We start from the raw sequence: 24,384 nt of genomic DNA on the forward strand, positions 1-24,384 counted from the left end.
AGATATTTAATTTATTTCGGCGGTTTGCATCTATATTTATGACACTCCTAGAATTGCATACGTAAACGTTGACGTTAAATATGTCATTACTTGCGAATTACATCCCATAAGCCCACATCTAATCACACGACAATCGGTTGTTAATTGTAACATGTCTCCTAATATTGAACAATTTGCTGTGGTAAATGTTGTTGTTGTTATTGCTTCCTCTTTGTATAACAACCAATTTGCCTTTTATAATATGGAAAATTCCTAATAGTTAATTTGAAATTTAATGAGATTTTCTATTGTCAATGTCTGCTAATATTAAGGACACATGTGGATATCGCATTCTGTTCGCACCAGCTGTCGAATTTAGTTTTTATATTCACAGAAATCGATCGCCTGACTTCCAAAACGAAGGTCAATTATTGGCTAATTGTGTCAGCCACTTTATATTCCTTGAGCTTTAAGAACACTTCATTCACACCACCCCCAAAATCACTCACAAATGATTTTCATTATTTCATCCTAATTGCTTTCACCACCTCATTTCTTAAAATATTTTACTTTGCCTTCAATGACAAATACATTCCGAAAGAGGACAGCTATATAGATATTAAGATTTGCCCCTTTTTTACGTAAAATAATTCCCGAAACAAAGGTTCAGCTTTTGTACATTATATTGTCGCTTACAAGATGTGTATAATGTCATTGAGGTCAGACCAATAACCATTAATAACATCAATAGCTCAGTTAATGGCCCTTGCCACAAAATATGAGGGTCGTAACTATTTACATGTTTTCGCAAAGTACACACAAACTATAATTAGGGTAACCACTCTTTACATATTTAAACAGTAATTCTATATATGCTTCGAAATTCTTTCAATGAATCCATAATATCAATTTACTGAATATTAATTTAAAAATTCGGAAACGGAAATTGTCTTAACGTATTTTATAATTCATTAAACACTACATAATTATACATTTTTCCAACCGAACTTTAATTAACCTGTCCTGAGTACCTGAGTTAATAAGCAATAATAATATCATAAAGTTAATTAAAAATTTTATTTCAGGTTTTGAAGGCGAACAAAGAAAGACAGCGCCTCTCGAGACTGCAGAAACGGGAAATAGGGCTGGCAACGATGCTGTTGTGTGTCGTGGTGGTTTTCTTCTTGTGCAACCTCCTACCGCTGGTCATTAACATCATCGACACCTTCAACATAAACATAGACCTGTCGATCATGATACAAACCAGCAACCTGTTGGTCACCATCAATTCCAGCGTCAACTTCATCATCTATGTTATTTTCGGCGAGAAGTTCAAGAGGCTGTTCCTGGTGTTGTTCTGCAACAATCCGCTGTTCGGCAGCGGCAGGGATTCCCCGGACACTCACGACGACAGTTTCATATCCAACGGCGACCGGCAAAGTCTACGGCTTCACAGACAGAACACAAGTATTAGTAGAAATGGATTATCAGGTTAGTTATTATAAATAAATAGCTTTAAAATTTTAATCTTTTTAAATCTAGACATTTAACATGGTTGTATACACTTTTAGGGCACGTTCAACATAAATTAAATTAAAATTGGCAGTTATAGAGACTGCCGATAGAAGTGAAAACTTCAAACATAATGATTGAATTAAATTTATCAACATCAATCTGGTTTTCACATCTATTGATCTATTTTTCACAGTGAAATCTGAAAGAGCATTAGTCCTAAAATATTTGTCCAACTTATCTTTTATTTTTTTCGCCGTTTTGCCTCTCAAAAAAATTAAAATTGGCTGCCGATAGAAGTAAAAACTTTTAGTATTAAAATTTGAAATTTCATAATGTTTGAAATAAAATTATCAACATCAATCTGGTTATCACATCTCCGAGCAACAATTATATGCATGTTTATGTGTTTTTTTATTATTCAAATATATTATGGGCTGTACAAAATAATGATAAAATATAAATACAATTTTTATTAACACACTATAAGCGGGTCGGGTAAAAATACCCGTCTCGAAAACTGTTGATTGTTAGCTAGTCGGGTAATTTTTACCTTTTTGAATGTACTTTCTCCAAAAGCGGGGTGAAATAATTTTACTCTATTGGTTTACATACGGAACTGGAAAAATTATCTCTTATTTTTTGTTATCATTCAACAACTTAGTTTGGACTATTTTGCTGCCCGCCTATAGTGTGTTAATATACAATCAGATTATTTATGGATAGTATTTGTATTTACTTAAATTTCAATGCACTTTTTGTTCTTTCAATTATTTCATTTTGTTCTAAAGAGACACAATAGGCTCATAGTAACTAAAGTAATAAATGAAAATGTTTGATTCATCTAAGTATTGCGTAAAAATGGAATTGAGTTTTCGATCATTGGACATAGCCATTCAAATAATAATCAAACAAACACACTATTTCAACAATGCGCAGTATATACACATTGAACTTTTCATTAAATCCATTCAATTTCACTTATAAGATACAAGCACTATACGTCAGCTGTATAGATACAGGTATACTGCTATAAGCATGTCGGTGACGCGAATACATGAGATTTCATCCATCCAAAGAGTGTCTAAGGCGCCCAGCACACTGCGCGTGCGTCACTATCAACACGATTCACTGGTTTCTAAACAAACTTTGAACAGTTGATGAACGAGCATGTCGGTGACGCGAACCCATAAGATATTCCCCTACCAAAAAGTGCCAAAGGCAGCTAAAAAAGTTTTCACTTCAAAAATAATTTAACTTATATATTACAACCACTGTATAACACATTTTTAATGAAAAAAATACTATTTTACTATTTATATATTGTATTATTACATTAATCAAATTTGTGTGGACACTTCTGTGAGTGTTATAAGCAGATTAGTTTATAATAAAAAAGAAATATGGCATAAGTATTATAAATAACAAAATAATAAATTTTTGGATATTTGGTGGGTGTTAGAAGTTTAATTTTTGATGGGATTGTAACATCATTTTACAATAGGTTTTTTATTTAATTAATAAAAAACGCTTGTTTTTATTAATTCATAATATTTTCACATTAGTTTTTTTGTTTTATTGCAATAATTTAAAAATATTTAGGTGTTCCTTATACTCTTTAACTGTGTTTATTTTAAAATATTTTCTTATTTTCTAACTGGTGATATGGATTAAATGTATGTAATGTAATGAGTGTTTGTTTTAAAAATTAGTAAGGATTGTTTCTAAATTTAGTGGTCAAAATTTAGGTATAGTTGGAACACGTCCATTAATGAAGAAAATCTAAATATTTTTATCTGATTGTGTTTAAATTTGGTATGTATTACTAAAATACATAATAGCCTTCTAGATCACAAAATATGTAGTTTATAAAACTCAGTCTTATTCTATCTCCTACAATAAGTTGCTCAAGAATGATGAGCTATTCCACGTCAAACATTTCAAAACGTTTGAAGGGAATTAGAAATTATTGAGATGCATTTTGAAAGTTTATTATAAAGACATATAGATTAAAGTCTATATATCATAAAAATGGTTTTGAGAAAGTTTTGAGATCCATTATTATCAATTTTTAAATAGATATTCTGTATATTTCGTTGCCCATAAAATATTTATTTGGTACCAGTAACTTTAATTGTTGCTAGATCAAATTTTGATTTGATTTATTTATAAATGCTATTTAAAAATGTTAAATGATTTAATTGAAAAAGTAATTTACATAATTGCTGAAAATTGACGCATTCGCCACTTTTAAACAAATTACATTTAATAAATAAATGAATATTCAAGCATCGGATATTAAAATATATTAATTATTTGTATGAACTGAATTAAAATATAAAATATTAAATGTTACCTGTAAATTAAAATTTAAACAAATTACGAATGTAATTAATTTGGAATCCTACACTTTTAAATGGCGCATCCACCACTTTTAAATTAATTTAAAATTTAATAATAATTTAATAAATTAAATGTCAAAATTTTAATATCTTAAGGAATAAAGGTCCTAAATATAAAAAACCATTCCCCACTTTTCAACGATATCAAATTGAATATTTCTTAAATGAAATATATAAGCACAAAGCAATTTATATTCACTTCACATAAAATACACAATAAATAAAAAATAAATCAAGACTGAAATATAAATATAACAAAAAATGAATTCTTCAAACTTTGACAACAGCAAATACGTCAATTTATGTACATTCAAGTCTACAAGCCAAAATTCAGTTTAATAAAAAAATAAATCGTTCAACGCTTAAAAAATAAATAGAGCAATTTTTTCAAATCGATTAACTTGACATGGTGTAAATTAATTTCCAGGCAGCCGCATGAACGGATCGGGCAGAGAGAATAGGAATTCCAGATGTCGCGCCTCTAGTCCCGGCCCGTGCGTCTACTATCCGGCCGCCAGAGCCGGCAAGGAGATCAGCACGTACACGACGCAGACGTCGATACCGAGCGCCGACTGACAGCGCAGAACGTGCGGCACTTTCGCCGTCGTCGACTAAACGGAACCGATATCCTTCTGGCGTCGAGGTAACATACCGAAAGTGCGACGCCTGTATCGTCGCGGTTTAATTATCCACTTTTGAGGAAACTAGAGCGGCTCCCTGCGGTTGAAGGTCGGTTCATTAAGGAAATGCCGGTTCGGTATGCGAGACCCGGGTATAAATGACAACGATATGAAGTTTTGCAGTTCGGGGATGGTCTTGTTGCGTTTACTTTTCGGAACGACGTAATTAGAGGTCTTTGTATCTGAGATCGAGGGTACACCGGTTTCATGTTGGTGTTCTCGCTACGACATTCGAAGTGTATGATTGAATTAAATTTTAAATTCGTCTGTTAAGGTTAAAATTTGGTCTTTTCAGGTCTACGTTTCAATTCAACCTATCACAAAAAAAAAACAATATTATAGTATTTTTTTATTTTTTAGCATTTTATTTTATTTCCATTCTGTCCTGGATTAATTTATAAGTTTGCTTAACAGGTTCGGTGAAGCCTCATATGCTCAGCAGATGTTTCAATAAAAAGTTTTTGAGGTGTTAAAGTTTCGTTGAAATGCCAAGATAAAATTGCTTTTAAATGGTTGTCAACCATTTCATTTTATTCTCTAACAAGAGACATACGTTCTATTGTTTTAATTTGAACATCATTACTAGCGACAAAAGGCTCAAAATTGTTAGTAAAATATCAAACTATTGAACAGAGAACTCTTGACGAAAATACAAAATTCACAAACTGAACTTATATTACATTATATTTTTTTAAACATGTTTTCCTTTCATAATGTTGCTCTTATCACAATTTAGTATTATGATTTAATATTTTTCAACGGGTTTATTTGAAATAAAACTTTAAGAATTTAGTTTCAAATGTTGGTAGTTCTGGACTTCATAACTTGTCGTTCTAGTTTTTTTCGAGCAATATATTCTAATGTAATAAAAGTCGATTTTTATAACAATATATTTTTATTCAATACACATTGAGATTCGAATGCGCATATCTTCTAAATAGTCAGAGTAATCAAATAATCACAGGAGACCTTTCTTATAGAGCGTTCAATTTTCTACAAAAAGTGACAATAGAAATTTTCTGTACCACCAAGTTATAACGACATATGGGACTGAGGAAGAAATTGTAAACTGAGATGAGGGAGGACCTTCCTATTAAAATTAATAGCTTATCTTTGAGAGCATTTTTTAAAGGTGTCTAGGAACCAATTTTTCAGTGTCGAAAGTTAAAAAAAATAGTTGATTTTTTTACTCAACCCTAAACTTGCACGTACCAGTTGTCGTGCTTTTACTTTCGAATGTTTATTTATAGAAACCCTTAATTTTCATGAACTTTTGTCGGAACAAAGATTTCCACAAAGCCAACAATGATAGGGATTTAAATTAAATTTTCCACATTTTGTAAACACCACTCCCTCGACAATGGTAAGGATTATTAAAATGAAAATGAAGTGAACGAATTGAGTTATAATTTTGAAGGTTTTCTAATTGCTTTAAATGAATTAGCATCACAATAATTTATTATTAATGACTACTAAACGAAAATTTATTTACACTCGACCGTTCTAGTTTTCTCAAACTAATGGCATGCACATTATGTATGTAACCTGAAAACTTTCTCGTTTCATAACAATGGCATCTATCAGGTTATCACGTTCTGGTGATTATTTATCATGTTACAAATTATACAAAATCAGTGTGGGAATTAATCAAATTAATGCAAATTGAGTGTAACTCACGAACAACAATTATTATTTGAAATCAATCCACACGAGCATTTAGATATAATAATAAGTGTGATATTGTAGTACTTTTGTAAATATAGAAAAGTAGAATGAGCTGATTTATTGTGTAAGTAGTCTTAAATTTAAAGATTTTTGTATATAATTTATGGACCAAGTTCATTACTTCGGGCAATTTCCCTTCTAGTCACAACCACTGTTGATGAATCATTGCTAGTTAGTTATATTTATTTATTGAATAATTAGTAGATCTAATTTTAGTTTGTGATTCTGTCAAGAAATTCAGGGAGAATTATTGAAACTTTTTGGAGTTAATCCATCTTAAAATAGAGGAAGCTATAATGTAATATTTAACAAATAAACGTGGATCAATAATAGAAATGTTTAATACTTCTACATGTATTAGTTGTTGCAAAAGAGTTTACTCCGTTTTTTATTTTTAATGGTGGAATAAAGCAAATTTCTTGACAGGATTGGAAAAATGTTTTACTGTACCCAGCACGAAACCATAATTTTCTTCAATAACGTATACTGTACATCATCACACAATTTTTCACAGGGTATCCACTCGACTGCGTCTTGTAATATAAAAAAATAAATCAAAACTTATCTTTTAGCTGTAAGGTATTTAAGACGTGTATAAGACCTCTGGATCTGGTTGTTACACTAAATCTTTGGTAATTTGTCTTTTGTCAAGTTATAAATCAGCTTGATTACCTTGATATTTCATGCATTTGTGAAAAATGTCGCTGATAAATTAAAACGATAACAATAAAAAGGTAAAGTTCTATGCAAAAACATGTACAAGTTATTTTAGCTGCTGAAAGAAATACCTACTTTTTATTGTTTCGGTTTAACACTGGAAATGTTCTCAAATTTTGGGGAAATATAAACGCTATCTTTGACAAGCATAAAAGACTATTTTGGTATATCAAGTATATGTCGACACACACTGTATATAATAATCTAACTGTAAGTTAAAATACCAAAAACATAAAATAAATACGTGGTATCGATGTGAGGTACACTAACTGTACCAACTATTTTGTATATAGCAAAATTATTTTTGTGTAGTCTAAGAAAAAAAGGTTATGAATATCCAAAAACAAAATTGCAAAATCAACTAAATTGTAGCTTCGACACTTGTGAAACAATATTCTCAACCTTTTTTATTGTAAATATTTAAGTGCATTTTAGTTTTGCACGTCTGTGTCTATCTGACATTTTTTCTTTATACTTAATATTAAAAAATAAAGTATGTTTTATGTCTACATTTTATTTCAAATTTAATTGTCCTCCTTCCCATTTTCTTACTGTCTTCAGGTAAGTATTGATTTTGATAATCATACATCAAGTGGTGAAAAAAAGTAAAAAGTAGTAAATGATAAAAATTCTGACAAAAATATTTAATATATTAATCAGTAACAATTTTTTATATAATAAGTAGAATCTCAATGATGATCTACAAACTGTGTCTTGGTTAAGGTATCTCATTCTATGATACTTAATATGTTACTTGACGAAGTAGACACAACTTATATGGAATCACCTACGAGAAATTAATAAGGAGTAACGGTATATCATTGGGAAAAAAATATATTCAAAACAAAAAGGTGTTTATCCAAACCAAATTTACCACAAAATCATTTAAACAATTTTTAAATAGAGCAAATAACAATAATGTCAATTTCTTATGAAATAAATTTTACGGTAAATTAGATTTTAAGTATAAAATTATTGCTAATCTAATAATCAGTGTTGCCATCCCTAGCAGCAATGCAAGTACGAATTAATGTCTTCTTGGAGAACATTTTCCCATTTTTCTAAAGCTGCCGGTATAAGTTGTTCCGAGTTGCCAAGGATATTTTGATCAGCTCTAATTCTTCTTTTAACGTTATCCCATAAGTGCTCAATGGGATTAAGATCCGGTGAACAAAAGGCCTCTCTAATTCGGTCACATCCTCTACTTCCAAACAATTTTTGGCAACTCTGCTGTTATCTGAAGGGACATTATCCTACACAAATAGAAAAAAATTCCCGAAAGCACCTCTTCAGGGCTTACTGCAGGTTGTAGCACTAAATCCACATACCTTTGACCAGTTAGTGATTGTTTAATGGAAATCAAGCACGCGTCCTCTGATCGACTCATTAAAGGCAATTCTGGTCTCATCCGAAATTAATATATTTCGCCAATCTTCAGTTCTCCATTTTTCGTGCTCCAAACACTTCTGCTGTCTTCTGCTAAATAATTCTCGAGCGCAGTCTTTTCCTAACAGTTTCGACCGAAAGACTAAAACCTGTAACTTGCACAAATTGCCTTTGAAGCTCGGGATGGAATGTTGGGAGATTTCTTTTTGCTATGTTAGCTAAAAAACGGTCCAGACCTTTTATGGTGGCTTTTCTACGACTTCTTCTGGGACTATTTTTTAGGGTTCCCAACTCCAGGAACATTGAATAGATTTTCAAAACTACTCCCTGAGTGACCTGTACCGTTTGTACAATGTCCCTCTACGACATGCCTTTGTCTGGCAGAGCACTCTGATAACTCCAGATAAGGCATTTTAAATAAAACTTGCGAAAGTAAGTAAGTTCACTTCACTGCTGTTATATATGGGAACAGTCAAATTGACACTGTTAGGAAATAATCTTACCACGCATTTACATATTTTTATCAAAAAAATATTCGCATTTTATTGATGACTAATTTTTTTTTTTTTTTTTTTTTTTTCATGAAAAACAATTCTTTCTTGTGAATACCATAAGTGATTCCATATAAGTTTGGTAGTGTGTATGTGAAGGGAGTATGAACTATCTTGTCTATGTTGTACCACATCAGTCAATCGACAAAAAGTCCTTAAAATTACTGGCAATGACAACAAATTTATACCTGCTAAATGCTGAGAAGACTTGAAAGTAATATTAGCAATATATAGACGGGCATATCCTGCTGAAAAGCAGGATTTTGGAGCTTCTTAAGGTTTTACAATTAGAGATCACCCCACAAAAAACTTGGATTTTAGTCTTCACAGTGATGTCTCTGAGAAGTAGATAAAGATAAGCTCTTCCATTCCCTGGATTCTATATAAAACACTTTTCTTTGTAAGAAGCCTTCTCTCTTCTCTTAATCACTTATTGGTCATTGCATGAGTGATTTAAAGCTAGTTTTCCTGAACCTATTCAGACAATGTTCAAACATTCCAAAAAAAGCTTCGACTCCAGTTTTTTTTAATTTATATTATTAAATTTTTACTACAATTTATTTCTCTATATGTACGTACATAAAGAGTAGAAATAAATGGACATTTTAATTTCTATATTAATAATAAATGTATGTATTGTTATCGTTTGCAAGCCACATATTTGAGTTCCACAATGTAAAACCCACATACCTCATTGCATATTCAATTTTCCAATCTCAATTTTATTCACATCCAAATTGAAAGACGCTAAACTAAATAAAGTCGGGATATTCATAATCCTCCAATAATTCACATATCCCAATATGAAGAGGAAACTCCCACGGTGTACTCCATACGTGCGATTTTCACATGTGTCTATAAAAAACGTTTATTTTTTGCCGGTATTGCATTTTCGCGGATTTATGAAAGTGAAAAGCTCGATAATTTGTCAGGTTTATTTCGCAGTGTGAGATCGCATTATTAAAATGGCGTGCTGTTCCGAATGCAGCTGAACGAGGCTAATCTTCTTTATTTATCATGTTTTGTTCCTTGCGTATTTTGCAGGTAATAAATTTTCGGAAAAATTTAATTTACCTTTCGCCGTCGTAGCGCCACCCTAAACCGTTGAATATGAGGTTCTTCAAGTTTTGTGCAGATGTTAATTCGTTTATTACCATCTTTGTGTATTTTTTTTTTAGTTGCGAGACAATTCCATTAGGTGGTGTAGTTTTTAGTTATAACGGCAAATCCCCCAGATACGTTTTCGTTATTGCATGCAATTCCAGTAACTTGAACAACGATAAATCTGAAACTTCTACAGAGCTCTTAAGTAAAGTGTTCAACATTCATCTTCGGCACGAGTTTCTAGTAGCAGCAAATGTCAAGAATAGATTAAATAGAAAACAAACGATAATTCTACACTTTCATTAACCCCTATTCAACTTATATGAGGGGGATGCGAAGTAAGTTATTAGTCTGTATTATTTGTGCCAAAAGTTCCAGTTTTAATTTGGGCCACGGCTGGATTATTACCGACATTGTTGTTAAATACAGCACTAATCTGAGAAAAATCTACTCGTGGCAATCAATACCAGAGTCCGTTTTTTGTGCAACCCATAAACCCACATATTTCCAAATTAAATTCAAATTTAATCTTTTCAGAAAAACCCTGAGTTTGTTTTGACGAAGGTCCCCCGTGAATAAATTGCCTTGAGGCGTTACTTGGAATTTGGGGATTATTAGCAGTACGGATGGATTTTCCTCGGGCCACTTAGAATGCATAGATAACATTTGGCAAAGAAATGTCATTTATTTGGTTCCATTGAAGTTTCACATAAAGTTTACTAAATTTGTTTAAATGACATCCAGGAAGACGAAATATTTCATAAATTGGATTTATGTATTTATGTTGAAAACGGAATTTAATAGACAAAAGATCATATCACATAATTTACTTAAGATCAAAGAGATATTGAATATTCGCAGCTGGATAGAAATAAACAGCATAATCTCGCAAGACGCGATTACACGTTGAAGTTTAGTTCTTAGTTAAGGTTAATCCAATCACAAGATCTCTGAAGAGTTAATATTAGTTCCGAGTATGAACACAGTTCTTGGCTAATTTAACTTTTAAAAAATGCGAGTTGGAATTACACAATTTTCGTTCCAGTTCTTTTAGATTTCATTTTATTTTTGCTAGAAGCTTTGCTAGAAATTTATTAATGAAAAGTTAGAGTTCTAATTTAAAGGATGGATACAAACAAAATCATATTTATGTAATCACAACAATTAAATATGATTAAATATAAGTTAAAAAATATATACGGTTATAACTATGGTGTATTCACAAAAGCGAATGAAGTATTTAACTCTAAAAATATCCAAATAATATATTTTGTCAAATATTATATTAAAAAAAAAATAAATTAATAATTTAGTATAAAAATAAACATTATAATTGGTATTATTTGCCGTAATTTTAATTAATTTGTTTATATTACTCCGTACCTACACTCTTAGACAAAAATTTGGAAACCCTAGGATACAATTGTTTAAAATATCAAATAAACAATAATTATAAAAAATAATATTAAAATAAGCTCTCTATATATTAATATATAAAAGTATTCATTGTTTTTTAACTATTCGAATAATAAACAAGTCAATTTTAGGGTTCCAAACTTTTGTCTGGGAGTATACTTTGACTGGAATATAATTCAATGTATCCCTTAATTTAAAGTACTTACAATCACATCATTTTAAATATTCATCATATCATATTTTAATTATTGATATAACATAACCTATACAAATATTTATTAATTATTTGTCTAAAAAATTGATTTTATTTAATATTCTATTAAAACTTTAAAAGCATTTTAAGATATCCAAATAATTTAAAAAAAAATATTTCTTTGAACTCAATAGTTTAACCAAAAAATAAACATTATAATTGGTATTATTTACCGTAATTTTAAATAAAAAATAATTAAATGTAAATAAATATGCAACCTGAATGACACGATACTCTGTATGACTTAATACTATCAAAATTTATGTATGTAGTAGGTATCAACACTAGCCAACCCTTCCGAACTGTTACCATTCAGTTACCTGCGGCCATATTCTTCATTTAATCACCTAATTAAATTTATTATGATATGTTACTCTGTACCTAGTTCGAATGGAGTATAGTTCAATTTATTTTTTATTAGACTTCTACTATTACAATTTTAATTTTAATAAATAATCATTTAGTTTAAAAATAAGGTAATATGCGAACAATTTATATACAAAAAATTACTTTCGCCTAAAAAAATATTTTAATTAATGTAAATCATTAAACCCTTAAAAAAGCATTTTAAGATGTTTTAATTTAAAAACATAACGTAAACAAAAATGACTGCATTGTACTCATTGTCTCGAATAAAAATAAAAGCTGTTACACTCTTAACTTCATTTTATGTTGCCATTACGTACTTGAGGGGTGAATAAATTAAAAAGTTTAATCAACCCTTTAAAATTAATATTTAGGTTGTAATTAATTAATTTATTTATTCTGACGATTTGCACATCTCAGCCTACATTATCTTGACACTTTTAATTATAGCTTAATCGGATTAAAAACAATCTAACAATTACAATTTGTCACATGTTTTTCTAGAGAAACCTACAAAAACTTTATAAATTAAGCATGTTTTTGAAATTAATTATTGCCCCGTTCATCAATCACCATAAACTTCAAGTATTAATAATAAGATAAATAAAATCAAAATTTGTCTCAATGAAAATTATTCTTGAATCAGACATAATCAAGGCTTTTGCTTTTTTTAGGAACGTACGATAAGTATAAGATTGTGAGAGTCATAAGGAAGTTCATTATCCTGTGAGTCGGTCGTATATCTGAATATATCAGCAAAAGGCACCAAGAGCAAAGACCGCTTATATTTTATCTTTTTTTTACGGAAAGACTTGCCGTGGAATTTACGAGTAACCACCGGATTTACATTGTGCAATTTAATTTTCTGTTGAAGTTGTGCAATTATACATCCTGTTGTCGTTAAAAATTGGCGCCATGATTGTGTTTAAATTTTAGCCCTCCAAGAAACAATACGAACCTTTTAATTAAATATTTACAGTAATGGACACATTTATTTTCAAAGACCCCTCACTTTCGCGTAAAATTAATTGAAACATTTTTAATGAGAACGAAAACAAAAAGATGTTTTGATAAATTTTGATTGTACTGCACGCAGTGGAAACTCTTTTATTTCTCTCACAACCCCGTTACAGCTTCATTCTTAAGTCGGAAGCATTACTGGATTACGGAATGTATCCTAATTTGCAATGTTTGTAGCTTAATACGGAGTGTAAGTTAAGCCAACCGTGTAAAATATATGGGCCATCGTGCTCTAAACTAACCTTTGGTTGATAATCTTTGTTGCCTTGTGCATGTCACAAATGTTTATGTAGGTTTTTGTGTTTTACGTTCAAATATTATATATTTTATTCCATCAAAACTCAATAAATAAGAAATCAAGTCATCCCTTCAATGATAAACCATCTAAACTGCACATTAAGATCAAAGGATTGCTCGAAAACATATGTAACGCACGCCCCTGGCCATAAAAGCCCTTCGGAAGGTCGAATGCGGAAAGTTATTTTTAAGGATCCATCCCCGGGGTGTAATAAACGATTTTCCTTGGAATATCCAAAACCAATAAATATTTCCGGAAGTTCCTTGCAGGATAAATTTAAAAGGGATAGTGTAATGGTCGGTTCCCACACATGAACAATAGAGCCATTCTATTGTTTGAAAACTAGGATAAAAATGGTATGAAACTGGATAAATTATTTAATAGTTGTGGTGAACCAGAACGCTTGAAATTTAAAAGAGATGAGTTTGTTTAGGATGTTATAAATTTATTTTTATGTGGTGATAAAAAGTTTCCATGAAGAATGTTCCTTAAACAAATATTTATGTTTTTCATTTCAAAATTAAAAAAAAACCTACACGAAATAGGTAGGTGTACATTTACTGATATAGAACTACAAATTATTTGTTGAAATATGAAATGAAAAGTACAATAAGGGTGGAGACAAATAATATAGGTATAAACTTTAACGTCCAGTGTTACACTGTTAATATACACTCCTTGACAAAAGTTTAGAAACAACAGAATATATTTGTTTAAAATAACAAATACACAATAATTATAAAAAATAATATTAAAATAAAGGCTCTGTATATTAAAATACAAAATAATAATAATAATAATAATAATAATAATAATAATAATAATAGACTGGTTCTAATAAGAAGTTTTGCCATAGCCTTCAGAATCACTGGATTTAAACTTTATAGAACATCTTTGAGATTATTTAGAAAGGAATATACGGAAGCAAACAATAAAAAATAAGACAAAGCTACTGAGAAAGCTTTAAATAAAATGGCAAAAAATACGAGATCTACGAGAAAATTGGTTGACTCCATCCATCAAAATATTAATGCTTCTGTTTACAATCGGACACTCCAATTTTATTTATATGTATAGATTCACTTTATTGTTATAAAATTATTTTAATAATGATTCATTCATTGACCATTAAAATTGATTATTTATATGTTTGAAAATAGTGTGGTTATTGTGCTGTGTGTGGTTAGTGGTTCAGAATCTTTTGAATATCTGTAAAATGTGTCAATCACTATTGTCAGTTTTTCATGTTTCACACTGGGTATTACAAACTTTTTATGTAGTTTTGTCCCTGGATGATGTTTAAAATAAACGGAACCATTTATTTATAAATTAAATTTAGATTCATCATTAAAAACTACTCGTCTACTACCGTAGATCTGAGGTCAATCAAACTCTCATCTATCAACTATCTTTCCCTTCTCATTGAACTAATTTGAACGAGTCCATTTTCCTCCAGGTTGGGTTAATTTCAGTTGACGATAAAATTGGACTGTTTTTTGACATTCGAATTATACAGTTTCTTTCAAGGATTTCGTAGCTATTTCCTCTTGGTCAGTTTTTTTAGCCAAAAATTCTTAGACAATTCTTCTTGTTTCCCTTGTTCTTGATACTGAATTATAATTTTTCTTTCAGTTTCAAAGTTTTCAGACGATAACAATAGTTTTCTTAATAAACGATACCAATTAAATACTACTCTTCTTGAATCTTGAACTAAGTAATAATAAACTGTATGAAATTTAAATGAATATATTTTATTAGAATGGTTCTCATGATTATCATTATTAATATTATTACAAATATTTCAGTTTTTTAATTATCAAAACATTAAATTAATTTTTGTGCTCATTTAATTACGTTTATGAATATTAAAAAACTCCAGGCCTCTTTTCAAGCAAAAAAAGTCAATGTTTACAAAAAAACGAAGTAATTATATTTAACTATAAAAGTACATTATTAAATAAATTTTGTATAAAAAAATATTAATTTTATAGTCAAAAAGCCCATGTTAAAAATTCAATTGCATGTAAAACTTTGTTTGCGACTTTACGGAGGCGTTATTCTATTACATGTTTTTACACTTCACTCTAACAATCACTTTGAACGATGACATGGAAGATTCTCAACCCTACACGAGCGCTTTAGAAATTTCAGTCCGGTGACTCGGAAAGAGTAAAAACACAGTAAGAAATGCGAGTAGACAAGCTAAATGAATTGGCAACTTCGTGCATACATTACGTAGGGTCAGACATTGTCCTGCCATAAATTGATGTTGAAATCCTGCAGTGTTAATACTGACAAAAACAGTTTGATAAATTATATGAGTCACAGTTCAGCACATGATTTTCAAATTAATGTTTTTAAGTGGTTTTCCTGTTTTATTTGTTTGTAAATGGTCATGATACAAAAATAATGTAATTTCATAAAATAACATTCAAGCAGGAATAAATTTAAATAATAACTGAACAATTCCATTCAACAATATTATAATATTGTTATTAATTAATGTTATTTCAACTAAATTATTACATTTATTACCTACTCATATAAAAATACCAATGGAAATTAAAATACATATCTTGGAAGTGGTACTTATTAGTTTGAATACAAAATACACTAGAAATTTGAATTATCTAAACGTATATTCACATAAATTATAACATTAAAATAACAAAAAATTGACCAACCGTGTGTTATTTCATTGTGACATTGTTATTCCATTGTTAAAAATTCATAATTACTTCATGAAACTACGTTCAGCATTATATGAACTTCTCTTCAAACATGGGTGAGCATTAAAAGTAACGAGTCAGGTGATCCAGAGAATACATGAACAAACACTAGTACATTTATCTTTTGTGTTCAAACATATCTATCTACATGTAATATTTCTGTTCATGTCAAACAATTGAGGGAAGGAACAAAACGAGTTGGAATGTTAACAATTATTAACAATTATTAATGAATTTTACTTTTACATTAAAAAATGAATAATGGTTGGTTGACCTTGATGTGTTTTTTTTTTTCGTATTGATTATCTTTGCTCATCATTATAAATAAACAAATTTGAAACTTCGTTAAAGTGTAACTTTATAAGGTTGAATCTGAATATCACATGGCGGTCGTTAAATATTTCTCTTCGCACATGGATAAAATGTAAAAAGTATAACGAGATAAAGAAGGTAAAAAATTAAAATCGTTCATTAACTCCCGACTCAAACGTTTAAAAATTATCTTGAATATCAATTAATTTACAATTAGTAAAGATTTATTTGTTAGGAAAAAAAAATAAATCACAAACTAGGTACTTACACAAAAAACAATCACTCGATAAGACCCAGACCTACCTCAGAGCCACAAGACCGTCGTCTTAGATTATTGTTCCTAAGGGACAGGATGATTTCAACTCGAATGATTACTGATGAATGTTTACCAATGAAGGTAGGCCAATTGGTATTCGATCTGTTTACCTCCGTATGAGGCCTTTTGGACTACGGAGTTATCGCCCTTTTTTGGACTTACTTGGGATGAGAATCACACTTTTGTTTGGGCATGCACAATGGTCATGTGTTAGTAAGACGGCAACGTAGAGAAAGATCCTCACTTTGCTGTGAAGAGTCAAATTTAGAGCACCATGAGTTTAACGGTATGGGGTGCTATTGCTTATGGAAACAGATCACTTTCAGTTTTCGTTAGTGGCAATACGACGTCCTAGCGATATGTGGATGACGTTTTGGAGCCTTTCTTTCATCCAAGATAATGCCCGTGCCCATAATGCCAGGAATACATTTAACTTCCTGGAAGCTTCCCATGTGAATTTACTGCCTTGGTCACCCAGATGTTCAAACCTTTCCCCAATCGAAAATGTATGGGATATAATGAGGTGATGCATAAGGAATTTTCAGCGCCTTCCATGGTCTTAATGAACTAAGACGTCAGATTCAGTTCGTGTGGGATGGGATACCACAAAAAAACATCGATAATCTCACTAGACCGATGCCACGACGCGTCAATGAATGTCCCACCCATTATTGGCTTCTTCTTCAACTTAACTTTTGTTGTTCTTTAATTAACAGTCGTGTCAATAGAAATATTATAGTAAGAACAAGAAAAGCATTTGAGTTAAAAATTAAAAGGATAAATATAGTCATCTCAAAAACTGGATCTGATACATAAAATTTAAAGAATCACGTAGAAACAGTTGATAAGACCAAAAGTTTCCAACGGAGTATAAAACTTCTACAAAAAGAACATGATTGCTTTTTGATGACTAACTTCTATAAATGTCACATACGAACATTATAAAAGTACCAAATTTATATACGCGTAAAGTTTGTAATTTTTGGAGTCGCCGGTGTCACCCACAGAATGTGTGTGTGTGTGTGAGTGTGTCTGGCCGTGAATTTATTACATGGACGTGTTCGAAAATCGATCTGGCCCACACGTCGAACAATCTCAATTATTGTCTGGATGGTAGGTCAGGATTAATATATCCCATAATTTAACTACACACATCCAACTTTGCAGAGAGTTGAGCGTATGTGTTTCAATAAGGAAAAGTCCCATAGGGTTTAATAAAGAAGACCAGTCTGGACGTTAGGGTCATTTCACATCGTTTTCTCGGACAACGTAAATGACGGCAATAAGCTTATGCCGGTTTTATGTTTTTATTTCCCGGATTTAAATTATACTATTGTAATTTACAATTTTCTAAAAAAAAAAACACTTACATTCGTTAACGATAAAAAAATAGATTACTGCAATGGCACGTTTTAATTTTTATCATTATATAGAAACGTGCAAAAAGTAAATTCCCAAAAAATAGTGGAGAAGTTTCAAAAGTGAACTAATAATTCGATCCAGCTGAAAAGTTTACGAAGTTTTGATTACATTTTGAAGTTGTTTCCTGTCCACTTACACTTTCACTAAACTTTTAGTAAATGAGTTAAAAACAAAAATGCACTCATAACAGCTGTCTTATATTCCTTGGTAAACGATATTGTTACTTTGCCACATTTGTTGATGTCTCGATAACGAGCAATAAGACAATATATAAAAATGTTTTTATCAAGGGTGGAAGGAAATATTCAATTTTACTTTTTCGCACGAGTTGTTTGTAATCTTAAGCAGCATGCATCTGGGAGGAACGGTAATTGGCAAATTCGAGGAGGTTACTTCGGAAATTAATTAAGAGTTGGATCCAGGAAAGGTCTGAAATTATATTAGTTTCAGTTAACGAGAAGTTTCGTAAGTGACTAAGCCATTACACGATAAAGGTCAACTTTACTTTCTTTGACTCGTTTATTTTATTTTCTCTATACTGTACAAAATTACTTTCAATAATATACACAGTAGAAAACATTATTAAAGCAACTTTTTAACATATTAAATATTTTAACCATAACTGTTTTATTGAGTGTGAACTGTTAAAATAATATTAATTTACTGTTGCTGTTTTATAAAGGATTATAAAAATTAATATATTTTTAATCTATAAAATGTTACACATATTTTTCTGAATCGGGTTTTACAGTACCGAGCAAAAGTAGAGAAACAAATACAAAATATTAAAGAAATTCTCAAATTTACATTTTTCAACAAATTCATAATTTTATTATTATTATTATTATTACGCACACCGCCCTCTATACTTACATCCATGTAGTTAAAAGAAACACTGTGTACTTTAACAGAAATACATAGTTTTCTATATAATTAGAAATAAATATCTCAGATATTTCGAAAATATTTAAACATTTTCTGCAAATAGGATCTGTAGTTATTCCTCCTAAAACGGGTAGACCTAGAAAAATGCCCAACGAAGTGAACAATAAAATTAAACAACTTGCCATAATGGATCACCATTATTTAGAGATTCTCAACAATACTATGTTACCGTAAGCGGAGGAAAACATACCAATTATATGGCGATTCCAACATGACAATCACGCAAAGCATACGAAAAATAGTAAAATTAAAGAAAAAATTTTAAAATAAAAATGTTTATCTGCTTTTGCTCGGTACTGTAAATATAGCAACTTTTATTTTGAAATGGGTATTTAATGGTTAAATCTGTATTATTTAATTTAATTTAGCTTTTAACTTAAATATTAAACAATTTTTTTTTGATTTATATTTTTTATTGTTCTTCATAAGCAGAACAAGCATTTTTTATAATTTAAATTGAACAATTTTCAGTAAGTCCCATTTCCTCTAGGTTGGCTTTAATTTTAGTTGATATTCAAATTATCTAGTTATCAATTTAATTTCAACTTTTTTTGAAGGCAGTGAAAGACCATAGAATAGAAAGTTGTTATAATTTTGTTGAATTGAAAAACAAAAAAGTACGCAATTTTTGAAACTATAAAATTAGATTAAACAGTTGCTTAGTGGATATAATAATATTAAATAAGGAACATTATAGAAGTTGCTATAATTATGGCCACCACTATATTTTTACAAGTAACAAAAATTATTAATGTTTTTCATTTGACTTATTTTTTAATTACTTTTGATTCTCCTGTAAAATATTTTTTTAGCCTCTAAATCATTTAGGCTAAATGGAAACAACACCTCCCTTTGAGAGGAAATATTGTGACATAAATCCAATGATCCTCCTATGTTATGCTCAAAAAGAAAGTCAACCAACTTTTTGTTATTTTACATTTATCAATGATAAAAGAAGAGAAATAAACACATGTAAAGTATAGTTTTTTCACATTCCAATTATTTTAGATATGTTTCCAAGTGAACTAGACCTCGTTTCCTTTCTAGAATCCTTTTGTCATAAAAATAGAAATAATAATAACAATCTGATATTAAAATAAATATACCCTTAGTATTTCACAACATTTTAACAAGTTCATTCTACAATAATTGTTCTATTATATTATTATTAAGATGTATAAGTCTAAATCCTACATTTAAAACAGTAAAATTAAAAATATTATCTCATAATGGTTAATTATGAGTATTAATTAGAATTTGTTACGATACTTACAATTTTTTAATCACATTATTCTTACATTTTACACAAATATTATACTACCAATATTAAGATATTCGATTATTCAAATTAAAGATAATGTATTAGAACTAGTTTATAGAATAAGAGTTAAAAACTTTCTTCTCTTTATGAGGATAAAAGCTTTGACATTTAATGTCAGCAGTAAATCAATAAACATTAAAAAATTAATAAAATTTAAGAAACTCATCTCTGCTTAAGAAACATTAAAGCTTTTTAATAGACAAAATTTTTATCATAAAAAGCGTAGTCACTGACAGTGAACTTAAAACATTTTGATATATTGATTCCTTTATACCGGAAAATTGAACCCAAATTAGTAGGCTACACATGCCTTTAATCTTATCTTGTCATCTGCAGAATACTATTAGGGTTGGACAAAAACAAAGCAGAGCAATTTGTACTTGAAAGTACTGCAGAAACATTTAAATGGATAAATTATTTTAGAGGGAATTTATAGATTTTAGTCATCTTAAATACAAGTGGCTACCCACTACAATTTAAAATAATATTGATTTTTCTAATTTAAATACAACTTGTACTAATAAATAGTCAATATATTAGCCTTGTTTATATACAAAATTTATATAGACAAAGCTATTAATAATATTTAAACAAATAAACACACCGTGCTCGAGTAATAATATAGCGATAAAGGTTATAAATGTTTATAAATACGAACAATTTGAAAATGAGTTAATTATAATTATCTGTGACCATTTTCCACATTTATCATACCATATCGTTCTCGTGTTAATAAGATTAAAGTATCTAATCACGAAGCGTCCCTGTGGTCGTCCTAAATACTCAGGAGTAGCCGGATCATTGGCATCGAAGATGCAAATCGTCATCCCATATTTCGCATAACCGGGCGTCCCGACGTTTTGACGTCACACCAGCGGCAGTCTCCTGCACGCCAACGCAAATCGGCAGACAGTTTGGCTGACTGCATATAACACCATTTTATTTCGGACTGCTAATTTACCCACTCGACTAGAAATCAATGCAGAATTTTACGGCTGACACACGGTCCGTACGTGTCACGGTTCATGTTTAAATTGATATTGTACGCATTCAAATTGTTTAACTGGATATGCAAATTTGATTTGAACTTTGTTTTGAGTCCTGTTTTCAAAGGAACATAAAGAACAATAGATATACAGTGGTGGTCATCATTATTGAAACTTATTATTATTAATTAAAAATATGAGATGTTCTACTTGAATTTGATGCCAATACCTATAAAGTTTAGCAATCTAATTGGATACTTTGAAAAATTGCCTATCTTTTTATTTTTTAATGGACAAAATTGTAGTAACTTTTTACTTTACGATCTTGAATTGGCACAGAGGTGAATTTATATAGATATTTACTATACTTTTGTTTATTATAAGTAATTAATCAATGGTTGATGTGAAACTAAAAAATTACAGTCCAACATCAGCAAGTCCGAGGAAAAAGAAAAAATTTTGAGCCAAGCCAAAAAAATTTGTGTGAGTTCAAAAATCTTGAAAGAAAATTATTAACTGGATAATTTAAATCTAAATCTAAATCTTGAGATTACATTACAAATGGGACTGTGAAGAGATGATTAAAGGATGAGGATTCCTCAGACCTACAAGTAAAATCATCCATGGTTTCTACTAAAAATAATTGTATTTTGACTAACTTGGGATCACTCAACCTTATATACTCCTGGACAAAAGTTTGGAAACCTTAAGATAATTGTTTAAAATAATAAATGAACAATAATTATAAAAAATATATAAACGCTCGGTACATTAAAATAAGAAATAATAATAATAATACGCAGTGTATACTGTACTTTATTTTGCTATTATATAAAAAATTATAATTATAAGAAGTAGACAAAGGTCCAGTTTTTTACAAAGACATAAGTTTGGAAATCCCGTAAATTTCATTTATTTTGACCACCTACCGTTGATTAGCTTTTCATTGTAGTGTACTAATTAAAAATATTAATTTGACACTTGTGGGTCTTTATATCATCTATATATTATATAAATAAAAAGAACAGGTTTAGTTTTGTAAGTGAGTATCTTACGTGTTCCAACTAAAAGTGGGGATTGGTGTTATTTAGCGTTAATTTATTCTAAAATGATGGTAAGGGGTTTGTAAGATGACCAGTAGGCAAACGGTTTTTACAAAATACCAATCACCGACATTTAAACCCGGAGGGGACAATATTATGGTATGAGGAAGTTTCAATCGATAAGGCGTTGGCCATATTACCGAAAAATGAATCGATTTGTTTATGGAAACACTTTAAAGGATCACATACTACCTTTCGCGGAGGATAATATGCCACTAAGATGGTTGTTTCAACAGGACAACGATCTCAAGCATGCTTCCAGGTGTATAAAAGACTGGTTCGAACAGAAAAAGTACAAGTTTTGCCATGGCCATCACAATCACCGGATCTAAACTCCATAGAACATCTTTGGGATTATTTAAAAACGAATATATGGTAGCACAGCAAGTCAGAGCTACTGCAAATGCTTCAAATGGAATGGCCCAAAATACTTCCAAAGCAGTCATACAAGCTGATGGTTATGCAGCAAAATATTAATGCTTCTTTTTGTTTTTGGTTTATTATTCGAAAATTAAAATATTTAATAAGGTTTCCAAACTTATGTCCAAATAAAAAAGTTTAATTTCATGTAAAATAAAGTTTAATTTCTTATTCTTATTTTAATTAATAATTTTTAGAAGCATTTGAGGGTTCAGGAAATTGACACCTAAATTTTACAAATTTAGTTGAACTGTAACTTCTACAAATAGATTTTCAGATTTAATAAATGTAAATTAATCTGTTACAAAACATTATTCCGAACAACAAGCAAACAACAGGTTCGCTTAATTAATTTTTAACCTACATACCTAGAAAGTAATGCAATGCAGATCATTTAACTCTATTGTCCCCCTATTGACTCCCCCGCAAATTGAATTTTCTGATACAGTCTCCCACTTCACATAAACATTAATATTAATTTCCGGACTCCAGCAAACCGCACGTCCATAACAAATAGCTTAACCCCGAACAGGATTGACCGCTGAAAATAAGGAACACTTTCCCTTCTGACCAACACAAACGGCTACCGCACCTCTACAACACCATTAATTTGGGAGCTGATCTTATGTTTTATTTATTTATATAAACAAATCTTCACATACGTGTTATATTTAAGTAATTATGAAAGAGTGTGAGATAATGTTGGAGGACATTACTCCACCCACTAGAGAATTAAGCTTGAAACGGTCATTTAAAAACTGCGTTCGTTTTATAACGGCATGGAAATTCTAATGAATTAAGCCATTACTACTTCATGTGGGTGTCGGGATCCTCGTTCCAGGATGTTGGCCTCCTGCAGCTCATTTTCCATGACCCCGTTTCAGTACATGGCAGCACTTTTAAGTATTGGGGGATAAGCTTGTTGTTAGGGTATGTTCCGAACGTTAATTTTAGATTATAATAAGGTTTTTCTGTAGAAATTTAAAATTAACTTTTTGTCAACTGACATGCTGGTACAACATATCTGATTGTACATTGTTTGAATTTACTGGTATTGTTTAAATCGCCAAATAATTTGAATGAAGAAAATGAATTTTTTGAAATTATACATAAATATTCTTAAACATGCATCGTACCCCGGCTAATAGAGATACAATTCTATTAAAACATAGCTGACATTCTAATGAAAATTGCTTACGAGCGTAAATTGTAATGCGCCACAATAATTGTACCATGCTATTAATAGCATGGCTAAAATGGCAACATAATTATTAACAATAAACCATACTTCAAATTTAGATTCTAGTGTGGCAGTTCAAATTAATGAACGCTACCATAATAAATATAATTGGTATTAATCTGAAGTGATTTCAAAAACACAATTATCAGAGTCATTAAGTAAGTTTTATCTTTAACGTCTT

The 24,384-nt window shown here is 30.1% G+C and overlaps 1 protein-coding gene across 2 annotated transcripts in view; it reads left to right on the forward strand.

Annotated features, from left to right (window-relative positions):
- The window catches only part of LOC109594399 (FMRFamide receptor-like), a 111,308-nt gene extending 106,107 nt beyond the window's left edge, over positions 1-5,201 (forward strand). For both annotated transcript variants that reach the window (XM_049964925.1, XM_049964924.1), the window contains 2 exons: positions 1,065-1,470; positions 4,321-5,201. In XM_049964925.1, the coding sequence (XP_049820882.1) occupies positions 1,065-1,470; positions 4,321-4,469 (555 nt within the window). In that variant the 3' untranslated portion in view covers positions 4,470-5,201. The remainder of the gene's footprint in view (positions 1-1,064; positions 1,471-4,320) is intronic.
- The last annotated feature ends 19,183 nt before the right edge of the window (positions 5,202-24,384 follow it).

The sequence above is a fragment of the Aethina tumida genome, chromosome 3 (assembly GCF_024364675.1).
Source record: "Aethina tumida isolate Nest 87 chromosome 3, icAetTumi1.1, whole genome shotgun sequence".
Taxonomy (NCBI): domain Eukaryota; kingdom Metazoa; phylum Arthropoda; class Insecta; order Coleoptera; family Nitidulidae; genus Aethina; species Aethina tumida.